This window comes from Stegastes partitus, unplaced genomic scaffold (assembly GCF_000690725.1).
Source record: "Stegastes partitus isolate 25-593 unplaced genomic scaffold, Stegastes_partitus-1.0.2 Scaffold295, whole genome shotgun sequence".
Classification (NCBI taxonomy): Eukaryota; Metazoa; Chordata; class Actinopteri; family Pomacentridae; genus Stegastes; species Stegastes partitus.
The window spans coordinates 115,386-132,145 of record NW_007578026.1 but is presented as its reverse complement, the minus strand read 5'-3'; the positions used below and the strand labels follow the sequence as shown (position 1 = coordinate 132,145).

The 16,760-nt window shown below is 41.9% G+C and overlaps 1 protein-coding gene across 1 annotated transcript; it reads left to right on the top strand.

Annotated features, from left to right (window-relative positions):
• The first annotated feature begins 391 nt into the window (after window positions 1–391).
• Window positions 392–6,154, top strand: onecut1 (one cut homeobox 1). The gene is made up of 2 exons (XM_008283019.1): window positions 392–1,451; window positions 5,865–6,154. The coding sequence occupies exons 1-2, from the start codon at window positions 392–394 to the stop codon at window positions 6,152–6,154; spliced, it is 1,350 nt and encodes a 449-aa protein (XP_008281241.1).
• Window positions 6,155–16,760: the final 10,606 nt, after the last annotated feature.

Sequence of the window (16,760 nt, the reverse complement as noted above, 5' to 3'; positions counted from 1 at the left end):
GATCTGTGCTGCGGTGGAACAGGGTCTGGAGACACACAACTAGAGAGATGGCGCGGCACCCGACCGGAGCGCAAGGACAGCTGGTTGGCGGTGGGGGGGCTTGAATTATAAAGAGAAGCAGAAAAAAAAAATCAAAAATATCAAGAAAAATAAGGGGGCATTCGGAAAAAGGAGTTTCCATTCTGCAAAAACGGCGCCAGAGGTAGGAGAATAATCAAATATAGAAGGACAGAGAGAGGAGGCAATAGCAGAGGAGGCTACTGCAAGAAGAAGAAGAAGAAAAAAAAAAAGCAACAAAAGAAAATTGAACTTTCCTGGACGTGAGGACTTCTGGACATCAGCTAACTGCGGTAGGTCAGATAGATGGTTTGTCCACAGCGCTGCCCGGATCATGAACGCACAGCTGTCGATGGAGAATATTGGCGACCTGCACGGAGTGAGCCATGAGTCTGTGGCCGGTCACGGAGAGCTGCTGAGTGGCCACAGTCCCCATTCCCGTCCGAGCCCCCGGGGTCTGAGCCACCGTGCCATGGGCATGGCGACCCTGCTGGACAGCGGAGACTATCACCCCAGCCACCCCGGACACCTGCACCCTGCCATCAGCATGTGTGAAGCCCCCCCTGGCATGAGTGCGAGCAGCACTTACACTACCCTAACCCCCCTGCAGCCCTTACCCCCCATCTCCACCGTGTCCGACAAGTTTCCTCCCCATCACCACCACCACCACCATCCCCATCATCCTCACCCGCATCCCCACCAGAGGATCCCCGGGAACGTCAGCGGCAGTTTCACGCTGATGCGAGAGGACCGGAGTCTGGCGCCCATGAACAGTCTGTATCCCGCATATCATCACAAGGATCCCTGCATGGGCCAGAGCCTCTCCCCGCTTTCCGGCTCCGGTCTGGCCAGCATACACACGTCGCAGGCCGGCATCCCTCCCTACGCTCATCCCGGTGCCGCCATGCCTGGAGAGAAGATGCTCACCCCCAGCGGGTTCGAGGCTCACCACCCGGCCATGCTCGGCAGACACGCGGAGCAGCACATGAGCTCCTCGGCGGGCATGGTACAAATCAACGGCCTCCACCACCACCCGCACGCCCACCTTGGCGCGCAGGGGCACGGCCAGGGGCTGGGGAACAGCCGGGAGCAGGCCTCCGGGCCCGGGCAGCAAGGGGGCGGTGGTGGAGGGGGTGGTGTTTCTGGGGGACAGATGGAGGAGGTGAATACCAAAGAGGTGGCGCAGAGGATCACCACGGAGCTGAAGCGCTACAGCATCCCTCAGGCCATCTTTGCCCAGCGGGTCCTGTGCAGGTCCCAGGGGACCCTGTCCGACTTGCTGAGAAACCCCAAACCCTGGTCAAAGCTCAAGTCCGGCAGAGAGACCTTCCGCCGCATGTGGAAATGGCTGCAGGAGCCTGAGTTCCAACGCATGAGTGCGCTCAGGCTCGCAGGTGAGCGAAGCCTCGGTAAAGCCCCCCTTTTTTTTGCTTTTATCTTTTGAATGTGTTGCACTGAAAAACAGACGCTCTGACAGTTCAGCACAGAGGGTCATTGGCCTTGAATGTTACCTCGTGTTGAGCAACAGACAGGTCAAGTGATCTTTCTTACTTACTACAACAGAGAGAGAAAAAATAATCAAAAACACCTCTTCAGGAATCCATGCTCATTCACACAAGCGTTGCATTCAGGACACATGTTCCCTCTGTGCTGATTTTAAAAAATAACATAATCTCTCCACTTGTCTCCAGATGTTTACAAAAGATGCTGGAAGTAAAGTTGTCTTTATTCAGAGAGGAATAATGCTTGGCAGTTTGGTGAAGCAGGATTTGTTTAGATGTTCCCTCCAAATCTTATAAGTTTGTAGCTGAGGTGAATCTGCTGTCTGGTCAGCAGCCATTAAAATAAAGTCCCTCACCAGGCTGATTGCCAGTTGAACGAAAAGAGTGTCCTGATATCAATACGCATCCTCTTTTTTTTTCTTTTTTTTTTTTTATCCCTACGCTGATTTTTGGGCTCGTGTGAAACAAGTGCTCATGTCATTTTACCTCAAAATATCGACCGCTGGACTGTGTGCGTAAACTGATCCTTCTCCCAGAAATCGTTAGGAATGTGTTTATTTTGGTGTCGATGCAACTGATCGGGCCTTTTTTTTTGGTGTTGCCCTTGGTGTAAACAGAGAAAAGAAAGTGTGTGTGTGTGTGTGTGTGTGCACGTGTTGTTGAGAGTGTGTGATCAACTAAATGTAAATGTCAGGTGAAGAGCTGCGTTATTTAGGAGGTTGAAGAAAGATTTTGAGCCCCACTTTGGTAAAATTACGCACTTTAATTTCACTACAGAACAAACACCAGAACACGTGTTTGTGTTTTGCTCGTAAACTCAGTCTGCCTTGACTGAGGTTTCTCTAATTAACTGATAGACCTCTGTATTAATTTGTCCCTGAGGTACCCACGAGTCAATTAGGGCGCGCACTGAGGCCCAAATAACACATGCGCGTTCACAAACACCCGATGGATTTTTTTTTTTTTGAGCGTTTATAGGTCCAATCAATGACCTACAAATGGGCTTTTTGGCTTTTTTGAAAAGTGAGGCTACACGGTGGAAAGTGCGTGTATTTGGCGTGTATGTGTGTGTACGTGCGTGCTAGTGCGTGTGCATGGGAGTGTAATCGCAATTGATTATTTTTCAGTTTTCCCATCTGCTGCTGCTGCTGTGTGTTGGTTGAAGATGAGATTTTATCACTGACTTTTGCAAATGAGGAAAAAAAACGGCTCATTTGACTTTTTGAAAGATGTTTTTTCTGCATTTGATGATGATTTTTGTCATTAATTTGATCAGCTTGTGATGAAAAAACAAAATTATACCAGAAGCCTGTCGATTAGTGTCAGTGATGGTTTGATTTTTTTTTTTTCTTCACAGGAAGAAATTAATTAATTCATTCTAACTGAGGAGGAGAAAAAAAAGTGTATCAGGCCCACACTAACAGTTCTTTAGTTTTTCCTTTTCACCATTTCGGGCCTTGTTTTGTTTTGTGTCAACTTTTAATATGGAGGAAAAAAATTAACTGTTTTAAATATAATTTATTTTAAAAAGAAAAAAAAACTTTTCTTAAAAGAGAGAGGGAGAGAAATAGTCAAATTTTAGATTTGCTCATGAAAACGTCAGAAATAGGTTGAGGGTGGAAGAGAGAGAGAAAAAATTACAGTTTAAAACTAAATTAATTTGGAGGGAATAGTCTGAGCGCCGTTTTATTGATCCGTTCGTTCCTAGGTGAACTAGATATGTGATCGTGTGCTGAAGTAGATGTGATATACTTATTGATTTCAGGCTTCTGAAATTAATCTCGGGCCTTTTCTGCTTTTCCCACGTATTCAATTACCCATCTGAATTTGCTTGAATTGAATAGAATAGAATAGAATAGAATAGAATAGAATAGAATAGAATAGAATAGAATAGAATAGAATAGAATAGAGCAGAATTAGGCACATGACAGAATTAATTCAGACTGGAGATCAGCTGTGATTGCAGGCCCATATATTTGATATTGTTTATATTTTCTGGTGTGTTTTTTTTTTAGACTTTATAAGTGAATACGTGTGATTCCAGTAAATTGTCACTCAGAATCCTGCTGGAGAAACTGGAAGTTCTGTTTTCCTGTCGCATATTTGCAGCATTTCCAGCACAGAGGTCTGTTTGTTGTTCTCTTGTGTCCTCTGTAAGATTATGAAACGCACAACTATCGTCACATCGTGTGTGTGTGTGCAGTCTGTTTGAGTGTGTGGAGTTATCTGTGTGTTTGTAATGATTAGCCGGGAGCAGCAGCAGTGTGTGTGTGTGTGTGTGCGTGTGTGTGTGTGTGTGTGATTAGCCTGATAATGAGGCCGTTGTTGTGTTCCCTCCTGGTCCTGGGAAAAGCTGCCTCTCCTGGCCGGGCCTCCCGTGCCGGGGGCCGGGCTGCTCTGTGTGGTGGCTCCTGCTGTCTGAGTGGCCTTCACTGCTGCTGATTTATAGCAGCCCTTACACGAAGAGCTCCGGCTCTCTGTTAATATTTACCAGCGCTGGAGACACCGAGCTGTTCATACGCACAATTATATTCCAGTTTATGGTCATGCCAACAGGCCGCTGCAATGTACTTTAGCACACAGGGGAGAAGGCGCTGGAAATGAGGTTATGAGGCGCAGAAATCAGCGTTTGGTATAGATTGATCGAATATTCCTGTTTATTTTAATATCTCATGTGTTGCTGCTTAATGACACTTGCATTTTAAAGGGGGGTGTTGACCAGCAGCTGCATTAGAACAAAACAGGAGCTATAAAACCACAATCATGTGGAGCAGTGCGCCTGTTTTTTTCAAAATAAATGCACAAATTTGGTCTATAATATAGAATTTATTAGTTCTCTATCTCGATCAGGTGATTCAGTTTGCACTTATCTTAATGTTTCCAGACATTTACTACCAGATCTAACTGACTTCTCCATTTAGTTGAGGTTTTCTAAAGAAATTCCTTTTATTCACCCCGCGTGCACTTTTCCCCCCTCTCCCAAAAAAAATGAATCAGATCTGCTTTTCAGAGTTTTTTTGTTGTTGTTAGAATACACCGTTCATTAATCTCCCCAATGAGTGCATGTAGTGATGCTGGATCCAGCAGCCCTCGTCTGCCCCCTCCTGGTGTCTAATGGAGCTCAGGGTGGAGGGCTGTGCAGGAGCTAAGCAAGAAAAACGTTCAACCAAACAGCGAGGAGATCATTTAAAAAGAGGGGAGGTTTGACTCGTTGTCAAATGCAGTTGGTCTTTCTCATATTAGCTGATATTTAGTTAATTTGTCCAGAGGTTTGCATTACTGCAGCGCACGGTAGCTTTCAGCACCGCGGACAGCGCTCATTGTTCCCCGGCTGGCAGCGCTCTGTGTCTGGCTGCTCTCCACCAGGACCAGCCCAGGAGCTCCAAATGAGCAGGAGTGTAATTCTACTATTATTTCCCATGCAGCTCTGGCAGTTGGCCCAGTGACATTGATGTCTGAAACAGAAGCAGCCCTTACTTCCAACATGCAGGCTGCTGCAAGAATCTTTAAGCTGAAATGTTACAGAAAGTCTGCAGACAGGAAGATCAACCCATTCTGAAGTCTATCACGGATGTAGCACTATATCAGCAGTCTTTCCACCACTACAGTATCTGATTACATGCTGCAAGATATAAAATGTGCACAGCTTAATTCAGTTATCACAGTTTTCCTGTTTTCAGCAGCTGGTTCTACTAATTCAAGTCAAAGCAGAGACAAGGGGCCTATCATTCATATAGGGGTTGCAGGTTGTGTTTGGGTTGCAGATGTGTTTTTATCATAAAAGCAATGCATTTTCTGGGGTTTATAACACATTAGAGTTCAAAATATACTAATTTCCTCTTTGGTTTTTGGTGTTTTTACTAGTGGCAGAACATAATGACTATTTAAATGCTTATTTCTAAGATTTGTTTTTTTTCAGAATTTGCTAATTATCATAAAAGTTGAAGTAAGAAATTGAGTTTTTTTTTTTTTAAAGAAAGGCTGAATTGTTTTTAAATGAGCATCTGTGAAAGGCTGAGCCATTGTATTTATGTGCATAAGACCTATGAGTACGAAAGGATTGTTTTATACCATAACACAGGATAAATATCAGACTTTGTCCTTGACTTTTAATAACCATCAGCGTGGCTCAGTTAGAATGAAAACAGATATATTGCCTAACATGGTGGAGAAGAATTGATTTATTCATTTAAAAATCCAAGGTTGAGGTGTGATTCTTGTCTTTTCTATCCTCTGGCCTCTCTCACAAACTCTCTCTCTCTCTCTCTCTCTCTCTCTCTGTCTCCTTCTTTGATTTCTCCACAGCATGCAAGCGTAAGGAGCAGGACCACGGCAGAAGCGAGCGGGGGAACGTGACCAAGAAGCCCCGGCTGGTGTTCACAGACGTGCAGCGGAGGACGCTACACGCCATCTTCAAGGAGAACAAGCGTCCATCCAAAGAGCTGCAGCTCACCATCGCCCAGCAGCTGGGCCTGGAGCTGGCCACAGTCAGCAACTTCTTTATGAACGCACGCCGCCGGAGCCTAGACAAATGGGTGGACGACGGCTCTGGTCACTCAGCCAATTCTGGCCCCAACGCCTGCACCAAAGCCTGAAGACGGACTGATTTGACCAACTCATGGACTGACTCAACCTCGGTGGAAAAGCTTTAAAACTTAAGAGAAACAAAGAAAAAACTTAAAAAAGACCTTGAAGCAACGTTTTGCCCTTAAACCTGTACTATATTGATATTTATAGTATCCAAAGATGAAAAAACAAACCAAAGACTTCTTGTTTGACCTGCTTTACAATGTTTGTTTCAGCAACACATTTATGTGTAACATACTGCAAAAAGACTATAGTTTTACTCCCCCCCTCCCCCCTCCCCTCACACACACACTCACTGTCACTGGTCTCTAGCTTTACTACCCCCCTCCTCCTCCTCCCCCCTTCCTCACCTCCCCACCCAGCATCAATCTATCATTCGCCATCCTTATCTTTAATCTGATTGGTTGGTTTTAATGATGGGTCCCCTAAAAATGGAGGTTTAATCAGCCTATTGGCAGTCTGATCTGCAGCTGTCCACACCTTTGAAAAACAGCCAGAATGTGGAGCTCCGGTGGGATTGGCCAATCAACTTTAAAGAGAATTTTTTTTTTTTTTAAATCCTACAGGAGCGACTGGATTGTTGTGCAACCTTGTCTGGATCGGTGGCGTGGACTGTCTGACCGTCTGTCTGTCTGTCTGTTCGGCCGTCTGTCTTTCTATCAAGCATTCCAGACAGACAGGAGGAACGTCAATGTGTAGACTGCTAACCCAAAACCAAACCAAAAACACCCCGACCTCAACCCACATGGTAGTGCTTTCTTCCAACATGCTGAGGCGTTGAATAATTAAAAATAATTTTTTTTAAAAAGAGACAGAGAGAGACAAACCAAAGCCTTCTACACCCTGAAGCCTCTCATGCAGCTTAGAAATAGAAACCACTTAGGAACATGCTATGAAGTAATCTGACCAAAGAGTATATTTTGTAGTGAATAATCTTCAGAGTATTTTTACCTCTTTTCCTCCCTTACCTCCTGAGACAGACTGTTAGTTACGAGACACAGAGATGAGAATGTTACTGCTCGTGGTCCATACAACATTTTGAGTCATGCTTAAATTTGTGCTCCCAGCTTATGGAAATATTATATGACATAAATTGATATTTGCCTTATGGATGCCTTCTGGAATCAAACAGAATATTCCAGTTTTAACTTCACAATCAGTCTGCTGAATGTTACTGTAAATGCTCATTGTGAAGAGTAATCATTTCAGATACATTCTATCCTGTAAATCTGTTCTTGTTTTTGTTTGTGGCTCATGCCTACAGGTGTAGCTCCACTTTATGTGCTCAAAACGCCAGCAGCTGGCAATCAAAGACAAATCCGTTCAGCGTTGTGTCTCCCCTGCAAAAGCGAAGACACGAGCTCTGCGTGTGGTCTTGACACTGTGCGAGGGAGACAGACAGCCTCCGACGGGGTTTTCTTGAGGACAAACTGCGTCACCACTTTAATAATAAGCACTGAGCGTCGCTCCATCATCCCTCGTGCGCTTCATGCGTATTTGATTTTATCCCCTCATCAAAGATGTTGGGCGGAGGGGATGATATCAATGATCAAATCACTTTCAGGCGCTTACACAGCAATGTCAGCTCGTCACCTGAATACGAAAGCACCCCCCCCACCCCCACACCCCACAACTCTGCCTGCTGCCAATCCCTCCCTCCCTCCCCCCTTTTTCTTGCCTCTGCTCTCCTGGTAAGCTATGCATTTCAGCACTAGGAGGAAAGCACTACAGAGGGCTGGCCCAGGGCAGCATAGCATTAGATATATTAAGCTGGCCCCTTGCCGTCATCCTCCTCATGGCCAGGGTTAGCAGCTCTACATTCATCAGAACAAGCGCTGAAGGAGAGGCGAGGGAGGGAGGGAGGGAGGAAGAGAGAGCTGCTTCTTCATCTCCGAGAGAAGAAAAAAAAACAAAAAGACGACATGAAACAAAAAAAAATGTGTCAAGACCTGCTGATGTTTTATAGTGTGAACCAAAGATGCTACCTCACTCAAGTTCCATACGTGATTTCTATCACTTTGATGATACCAAAGATAACCAAAGATTTTTTCTCATTGCACGGCCTCTACGAGTGGTGTTAAAAGATGTGTGATGTATGTGTCCCCTCCCCCCCGTCTCCTCTCTCTTCTCCCCTATCCTTTCTTCTCCCCTTTCTCCCCCCTCCTCCCCCTCCCTCCCTCCCTCCCTCCCACCTGCTCTCAACCCATGCACCCCTGCTATGCGTGCTCTTGCTTCATCTGTGCTCTGATTACAGCTCCATAGATAGTCATGCTGATGTAGCTATAGGTAGATGTGCTGATCTAGCCTTAGATACACACCATGCAGGTGCCTGCGGGGTACAGCTAACTTGCTAGTGGTGTGATTTGTGCTCATCAGTAACAGAAATGCATTAATGTCAACCACTCTGTGAGCAGAAATGACCGTTTAAAAATGTCAAATCTGACATTGTGTCAAGCCAACAAATGTATAAAATCAAAGTTTGATATTTCATAGGAATGTGATGCAGTACCCCACCACAGTTCTCCTTTCTTTCCCTTTTTTTGCAGCTTTATTTCCATTTGGCCCTGCTTCTTAGTGTGTATCTATAGGCTGTTATTATTGATCCAACAGGTCAGACATCTTCACATGACAATAGGCAGACAACCCGACATAGCCATGGGCAGAATTGTTGACTCAACTATAGGCAGACATGTTCCTGAAAGTAGAAGCAGACGTGTTGCAATCTTTCTAAAACGCCCAGGACGAGTGCCTTGCTTGAACCAAAGTGTTAAACCGCTGTTGACCTCTCACCTTTGACTCTGTGAATACCTCAGCCTGTAGAAGGGCCACTACTGAAGAAACAAGGAAAAGATTTTCTTTCTCTTTTTTTTTTCTTAAATCACACCGTGGTGCTTTCGCCAGCGCAACCATGCAATGAAAACATACCAAAGGAATTTCTGTTGTCCACTTCTACAGATTAAACCAAAGGTCTTTGTTTTTTTTTTTTCCTCCCCTCTGCCCTCCTTATCCCTCCATCCCTCTTCCCCTCCCCTCACCTTCCTTGTCTCCCTGCTGTGTGTAGGAAGGTCCAGCACTCTGGCCGTGCATGTCTTTACCAATGTCTCTGAATACCTCATAGTAATAATTCCTTTGAGTTCTGCATTGAGACGTCTATCTGTGAGTAAGGCAGAACTCCACTCGTGTGGTAATTGTTATTGTTACTTCAAAAAGCTGTATGATTATCTATTTTGAAGTTGTTGTTTTTTGTTTTTGGCAGAAGTGCTCTGTTTCAAGTCACGGAGGACAAGTTTCAGGGTTGATGTATGAAACTTAAGGGATGGAGGGAGAAGCGTATTTTTTATCAGACATTGGGTTATGCCAATATTATGATGGTAGACTATTGCTTTTACAGGGTAAAACCAACTGCTGTGATATTGTGTTCATATTTTCCCTTTTCTCTACTTCTGTGTTGTGATTTTAATTTAATTGCATTTTTGTATTGGTTAACCACTACTTTAATTTATGCATTTGTAGAAACTCTAGATTTGTATATAGTAGGTTTTTTGGAAAAAAAAAAAGAAACAAAAAAGACAGTTTATGTTACAGCCTTATTTCCCACGCTTAGATATAACAAAGGAGTAGTTTTTATTCTTCTTCAGCTAAATCCTAGCCGGCATTTCAATGTGTGTTTTAAACACTGCCAGAAACCCAGACAGTTGATTTGCCAATGCAGACAAAGTTATACAGGAGCTACTTTGTTGAACAGCTGGCAAAAAGCAGTGTGTACGTGTGTGTTTTTTCTATTCTTTTGACTTTTTAAAAAACTGTTATTTTATGGGTATTACTGCACATCCAAAGATTTTTAAAACAAACCAAAAATTGGAAAAAAAATATGTATAATGTTGAAAAGCACTGGCATTTGTGAGGTAGACTTGTTGAGTTTTGATTTGCCATTCGCACGGGTATAGAATGTAGAAGGCGTAGGGCTATGTAGGCAAGCTAACTCTACCATGTGGGGAATCTCCTGGTCAATGTACAATCTGAAGCATTTGAAACGAGGGCTGCAAGCCCAGCTCACTTTGCTGTCTCATACACAGAGTGAGGTGGAGCGTAGGCTGGGCAGCCGGTCTGCCAGGGGCTGTGCCACGGAGCTGGGTCTGTTTTTATTGCCGTGGCACTGCCGCCTTGCTCCATCTAGTATCTGTTCTTTTGGTACGTACTCGTGTAATGACTATAAGCAAAGTCTAATAAAACTGCAAAGAACCTTACCAAGGAATCCGTGTGTGAGTGTGTGTGGGGATGATCACTTGGACTGCTCATTTCTTTTTCTGTCGGTGGATGCGAGTGTGCAACTCAGATGTCAAGTACTGCTGAGGTATGCGAGTTTTGTGAGTGTGTTCATTTGCATGTATCTCTTTAGTCCATTGTCCAATGTGTTTGTACTGCATATTGTCATGCTGTTTGCTGGTCTGTATGCATGTGTGCGGCTGATCGGTGCACATCACAACAGTAGGTTATCAGAGGCCATACTGTGAGTACTGTTTCCTCTCTGTCATGCTCAGACAGCACAGAGTCTCCAAGGACTGAAGGTCATCACCCAAACGTCCATGACAGACTACATCAGGATGTTATGCAGTCATTATGTCATAAGATGGAGAATGTGTAAGTTCTTCAGTAAAGTACAGGTGCTTACATTTTACTTATAAAGACCTGTTTTAATGAAGGAATGGATGATACAATGTGGACCTATGTTTTCCTATTTTTACATGATCTATTATTTATTCTGTCCATAAGGAGTTCCCATATGATGGGTAGCTTGGCTACAAGTCTCATAACAATACTGCAGCGCCTAAGACAATCATCTGGATCTCTTACGCTGGGGAACTAGTTTCTCACCCGCAGAGGGGTGTCCTCCAGCTATTCATACACAAAGATGCTTGAAGGGTTTTGATAAACAAGCATATTTGTTGTCATAGACATTTAGGAATAGATTACAGTAGAAGTTCATTTTGCATTTCAAAATGAAATCTCATTGCTCTTGTCAGCCTTGTGCTCTTGTCAACCTTTTTTCTTTTAGACCTCCTTCTCAACTCACAATGCTTCTTCAGTTTTCAGTCTGTGTGTGCGTGCAAGTGCGTGTGTGAGTGTGTGTGCGTGTGTGTGTGTGTGTGTGCGCGTATGCCAGAGAGGCAATACTTTTGGTGTTACTCTCAGATGTATAACTCCATGTCTCATGACTTGATTTGTCATTGCTGTTTCCCAGGCTTTGCTACTGCTTTCTCAGTGCCGTGCAATATCATCTGTTGTGATTGCTAAGCAAATGAAAAAAAAAAAAAGAAAGAAAATTGAGAAGCAAGTGATGATGTCATCCAGCTTTTTTCAGTGTTCAAATGTTTCAACATTTCTGTAGTCACAAAAAGTAGAAAATAAACTGTTGGTATTTCCAGCTTCTGAAAATGGCTCTTGTATTATTACTGTTATTTTTGATGTGAGGGTTTTGTCCTTTCTTGCTCAGAGAGGCAAATTGAATCAATAAAACTTCAAATCAGATAAGGGAGTAGAGGACGAGACACGCAGGCATACAAGCCTGTCTTGGATGGGAACCTGCATGACAAGTAACTTCAGAAGATCAGAGTGTATTGTTTTAGTAAATGCTGTTCAGGGTCAGAGGGTTCATTAGAACAGCATGCACCTCCTCTTAGAATACACAAAAGTATGTTCTTAAAAAAAATCTTGAATTATCATCTTTATATGTCGTTTCAAATAATAATCAATTACATTATATTTTCTTAACTTTTAAAAAAAAACAAAGTGGTTTGAAAATCTCATTTAATTTGTATAATAAATTGGTAAAGTATTGAAAAGAATCAGAATCCCACAAAAAGGTGCTGCTACTTTGCATGAACTAACTCTCCGCTCCATTTGTTTATATACTGCAATTAAGGGTCAGCTTTTCCCATCCACAGTGTAATGAATGTATGTACCAACAGATAAAATATGGATAGCACCAAACGCACTAGAACCACAAATTCATTTCCTTAGAATCTCCAGTGTTGCTGCAAATAGTGAGCCAGATTTGAGTGCTAAAGTGCAGAAAAAAACAAGGTAATGTAGGCTATTAAATAATCACATCATCAGCAACAGTATTTGGATCATTTTAAGCCTTGTTTTATTTTTCCTTCAGTGGCAGAGAAGTACACATTAATCACGCCAAGCAGAGACATTAACACTTCAGCCCATCAGTAACTGAATTGATTAAACTCAGCAACACAACAGTAAAGTGAAGTAAATAGATTTTTTCCATTATTTCCTCTGTTTTTGGTCCTAAAACCCTAAAAACCCACCCATTAGTAGACCATCGGTTGTTACATATTGTCTAACCCCAGCTTGGTTATGGGACAAACGACTGTGGAAAAAATATTCTGCTTTTGCCAACAAAACCATGATATAATTTAACTGTAACTCTAAAACTAGATAGATAGATGGATAGATAGATAGATAGATAGACAGATAGATAGATGTTTTCTTTTCAGCTGCTGCATTAGTTGTATCCTGTCACTAGATGGTGCTGTGACATGCATTTTCACAAACACCATTCTATGCGGTAATAACGGTCTTTAAAAGAATCGAATTTAAAAAATTATTTACACCCACTGTTCATTTCGATAATCTCTGATTAGCAACAAAGACAATTGTCTCTTTATACTGGAACTCAGAGCATCAGGCACTGAATTAATTCATTAACACTGAATCACTGACATGGGCTCCAACATTAAATCTGAATGAGCTTTATATGAATGCGGGATTTTGGAAATGCCCCCCGTAACACTTTAAACTCAGCAGGGGTATCCTCATGGCTCTGGAGAAGTTGCTACTATTAGCTCTAGGATTTTTTTTTTCTCAATTACATCATCCCACTAACTGCAGTTTCAAGTGTGTTGCAGGAATTTGTGGCGTATTGCAAACTGCTGTGCGTAATGTGTCAGCTGAGTTTCGTTTGATTGTTGCAATTAAAACATCCCTTCGTCTCAAGGTTAACTGTGACTGTGATTGGCTGGTTGCAGAAACCAACAGAGAAGTATATTAGAACAGCAGTGCAACTCAGAGGAGCTACACACCAAGCAGATGGTGAATTTTAAATGAAATTTGCAGCTTCAGTAACAGAAGATTTTCCCTTTAACCTTTATTAATTATATTTCCTGTTATATATGTAGCCTACATGTATGTCCTGTTAGTTTTTATACATCGTTTTTGTAACCCATGACCCACTGAGAGAGACTTGTGATTGTAATTTATTGGTACAGAGGCAGACAGAGCTGGTTTAGTGATGGGTGCAGTATTTGACCTACTATGAACAACAGCTTTGCCCTTACACGTGTGTAAACTTTGCTCCTCTGTCAGATAAAAGCTCTTAATCAACTGGTGTTTGCATTGTTGTGGACTTTATGACCCACATTCGTTGGCAGTGGTGGCTGGTATCAGGGACAAAGCACAACTCAATTTCTAATCAATAGACAAATAGTTTGATAAGCATTAATTATTCTCTTGATGTTTGCCTCCTCTTACAATAATAAGCTACAACCTTTTGAAATTCTACAGGAGTTTATCCCAAATATCTTACTAGTAACTTCTAACTAAACTAAAACCCAGTCTGTTGAATCTATGTGCAGCTTACAATAGTAACACTCAAAGTGCAAATGCAGCTGTCAGACAGATTTGTGAAGCACACACCAGTGTCCTCACTGTGGCCTTTGCCTTTGTTCCAAGAGGTTTCATCAGGGGAGAGATTAAATCAAAGAGCTTTTCCTCAGTGCTCTTCTGTTTGCACCAGATTGACAACACACCACATCCTGCACTGATGGGTAAGCAGTTCTCATTGTGTTTTCATACTTAGACAGACATGCTCACATGTAAAACATCACTGCTAACTAAACCTGACCCTATGTGTTTGTTGTTGCTGCTTTTTTTTTATGTGGCACTCTAAATTAAAATGGCTGGCAACTGGTGACAGTTAGTGGATGTTAAAGGTTTTCATTGTCATGTTTCCAATATTCTTGGCTGAGTCAGCATGGGTCTATTGTTGTTTGAATTTTTGACCTTGTAACTTATAACATACAGATTTTTCTGTTTAAGAATAGTCCATTATTATTACAAGGTATTGACCTACTGAAGTCTTCTTTTGTTGAGGAGAGAAGCAAATCAGGCTGTTTTTTTTCTGCATGATTTTATTTTATATTAGAAATCACACAACAAATTCTCTGTAAGAATCCTTGTGTGGTGTGTGTACCAGGAAATCCTTAGTGGATTTCTGTGGAGGTCTGCCAGCGAGTTTGGACTTTAGAACAAATAACAGCATTACCCTAATTATATAGGGTAAATTGAGGTAAGGTGGTACCTCACATAAATCCTCTCCCATTCACTAGATCTAGTCAGCTTTCATTTCAGGTATTTTCTTTGATGATAGTGGCCTGAAGGTGTTTTGATGTATAATCATACTATCAGTACAAAATAAGGCTCTGTGTTTTATAGGAATATGCATTTACAAAGAGTACAGTGAGAGTCATGTGGAAGGTTATACATTGGCTTGAACAAAAAAAAAACTATTATTTTTTTTATGTTAAAGTGTCAGAGGAGGATCTTTGAAAGTAGATGCCCCTAATGGAAATCAATGATTTTCAATCCTCAGACCTACATATCTGATGATTTACATACATCATCATGGAAGGCAGATAATTATAGTTCACCAGCAGTTAAAAAATGTATCTATTTTTATATGTCTAAAAGGCCAATTAGCTGGAGTGGACTGGGGTTTTGTATTAATCAAAAATAATTAGGAAACGCATTATCTAACATCTATTTAGCAGCTAAAGTCAGGACAACATTAAATTTAAACGTAAGGTTAATTATATTCTTAACTAACTGTACCCATAAAAATCCATCCATCTTCTCCCGCTTATCCGGAGTCGGGTCGTGGAAAATCACTTGAAAGATTTCCCACTTTTCAAGATTTTATAGTTAGTTTTATCATGATAAATTTGGAGTTCCCTATGACTTAAATTTCCTCTAAATGTGTTTAATGAAGCAGTCTTCTTGTGTACCAAAGATGTTCATAATAAAAAATACAGGGGTAAGCTGGGGTGGGCTAAGTATCTGTGCTGTTTCATAGGAATATTCATATACAAACTGTTTTCTACAGTTAACCTGAGTCATGTGCGGGCATTATTCATTATTTTGAACAAAATCTTACAAACACAATGTCTGTAATATGCGAACGTGAAAGACTAACTTTTGAGGGAAGAAAATCCCTCATGGACATTGCTAGTTTTCAATAAGCTAGCCCTGCTAATAATTGATTTGCAATATATTGTTTGCACTTTTAGATAATACAATAACATAAACGCTAACAACAGTTAGCAAAATATATCATTATCTGTCTAAAAGTCTAACTAGCTAACTGTGGGTTAAGCTAATAACAATGTGCACTATTATGTTGCTGCAGCACAAGCTAGCTTGAATAGTTTGCTACTGTTGAGCTTTACTCTCTCATTTACAATGTTTAATTATTTCTGAGTTACTCTACATGAAATTAATGCACTCCCATATTCAATATATACGGTGCATTTGTTTGTATGTATTAGCATTGTAAGTTATACGTCTTATTTCCTGTGACGTAAATACCTACATGACTGTCGTAAAATGTCGTGATTGTTGTTGACTATACTGCACTTTAACACCGCGTATTTTATTTTTTCCAGCGGGAAGCTAACGTCATAGCTACTGATGTTCTCTCCTGGTGCTATAAAAGAATTAAATACGGTGAACACGGACTTGTATTATGTGTAATCCTTTCTCAATATGGATGCCGACGCTGGAAACGCAACAGCTACTATCAGCTTAGCGTCCCTGTGATTATTTTTGCACCAGGATTTTAACTGATATTAAACTACAGTTTTTACTTTTTTTCCCGACATGAGTTCTAAATTAATTGGTAATGTTCAAATAGCTTTAAATATTAACTCTATGTTATCTCACTTTAATTTTTCAGGTGAAGCTAACTCAAGGGGAAGGTGCCCCTTTTTTAAGATTTTGCCTGTAGTTTTATAATAACAAATCTACACTCCGCTGAGATTTATTTGGCTCGGTTCCGTAATCAGTGCGTACACAATGTATTTACATAAATACTGAAATAGACAGGAGACATTGTTCCTGTGGGGGGCGTATTACCCTGGTTCACCCGACACGCGATCTTTGGCTCCAAACACGTCAGAACAAAATGTTCACGACAGAGAAAAACTTAACCCTCACGTGCGGACGTGAACGCGCACCGAACCCACTGACCAATCAGTGCGCAGAGAGTTCCCCCTCTGTTGTTCGTCTTTCTCCACTCATACGTCTGTCGTCCGTAATGTCACAAAAGTGTTACGGACTAAATTAAAGTCGTGCTTAAATCTTTGTTGTTGCTTTTTTTTGCCGGACACGACGCGTCTTCCTCAGAAGTTTCCGTAGCACTTCTAAGTTGGCGGTTGCTATGGCTGCGAGTTCATGCAAGGCTGGCCGAGAGGGAAGTGACGAGTGGAGCTGTTGTTGGGACACGTGACTGGAGCTGCACTGATCTGTTTTGACAAGCAGTGAGGA

Coding starts and splice junctions, on each gene's coding strand:
- onecut1 (XM_008283019.1), top strand. CDS start 392: ATGAACGCACAGCTGTCGATGGAGAATATTGGCGACCTGCACGGAGTG. Junction 1,452..5,864: donor GAGTGCGCTCAGGCTCGCAG/GTGAGCGAAGCC, acceptor ATTTCTCCACAG/CATGCAAGCGTAAGGAGCAG.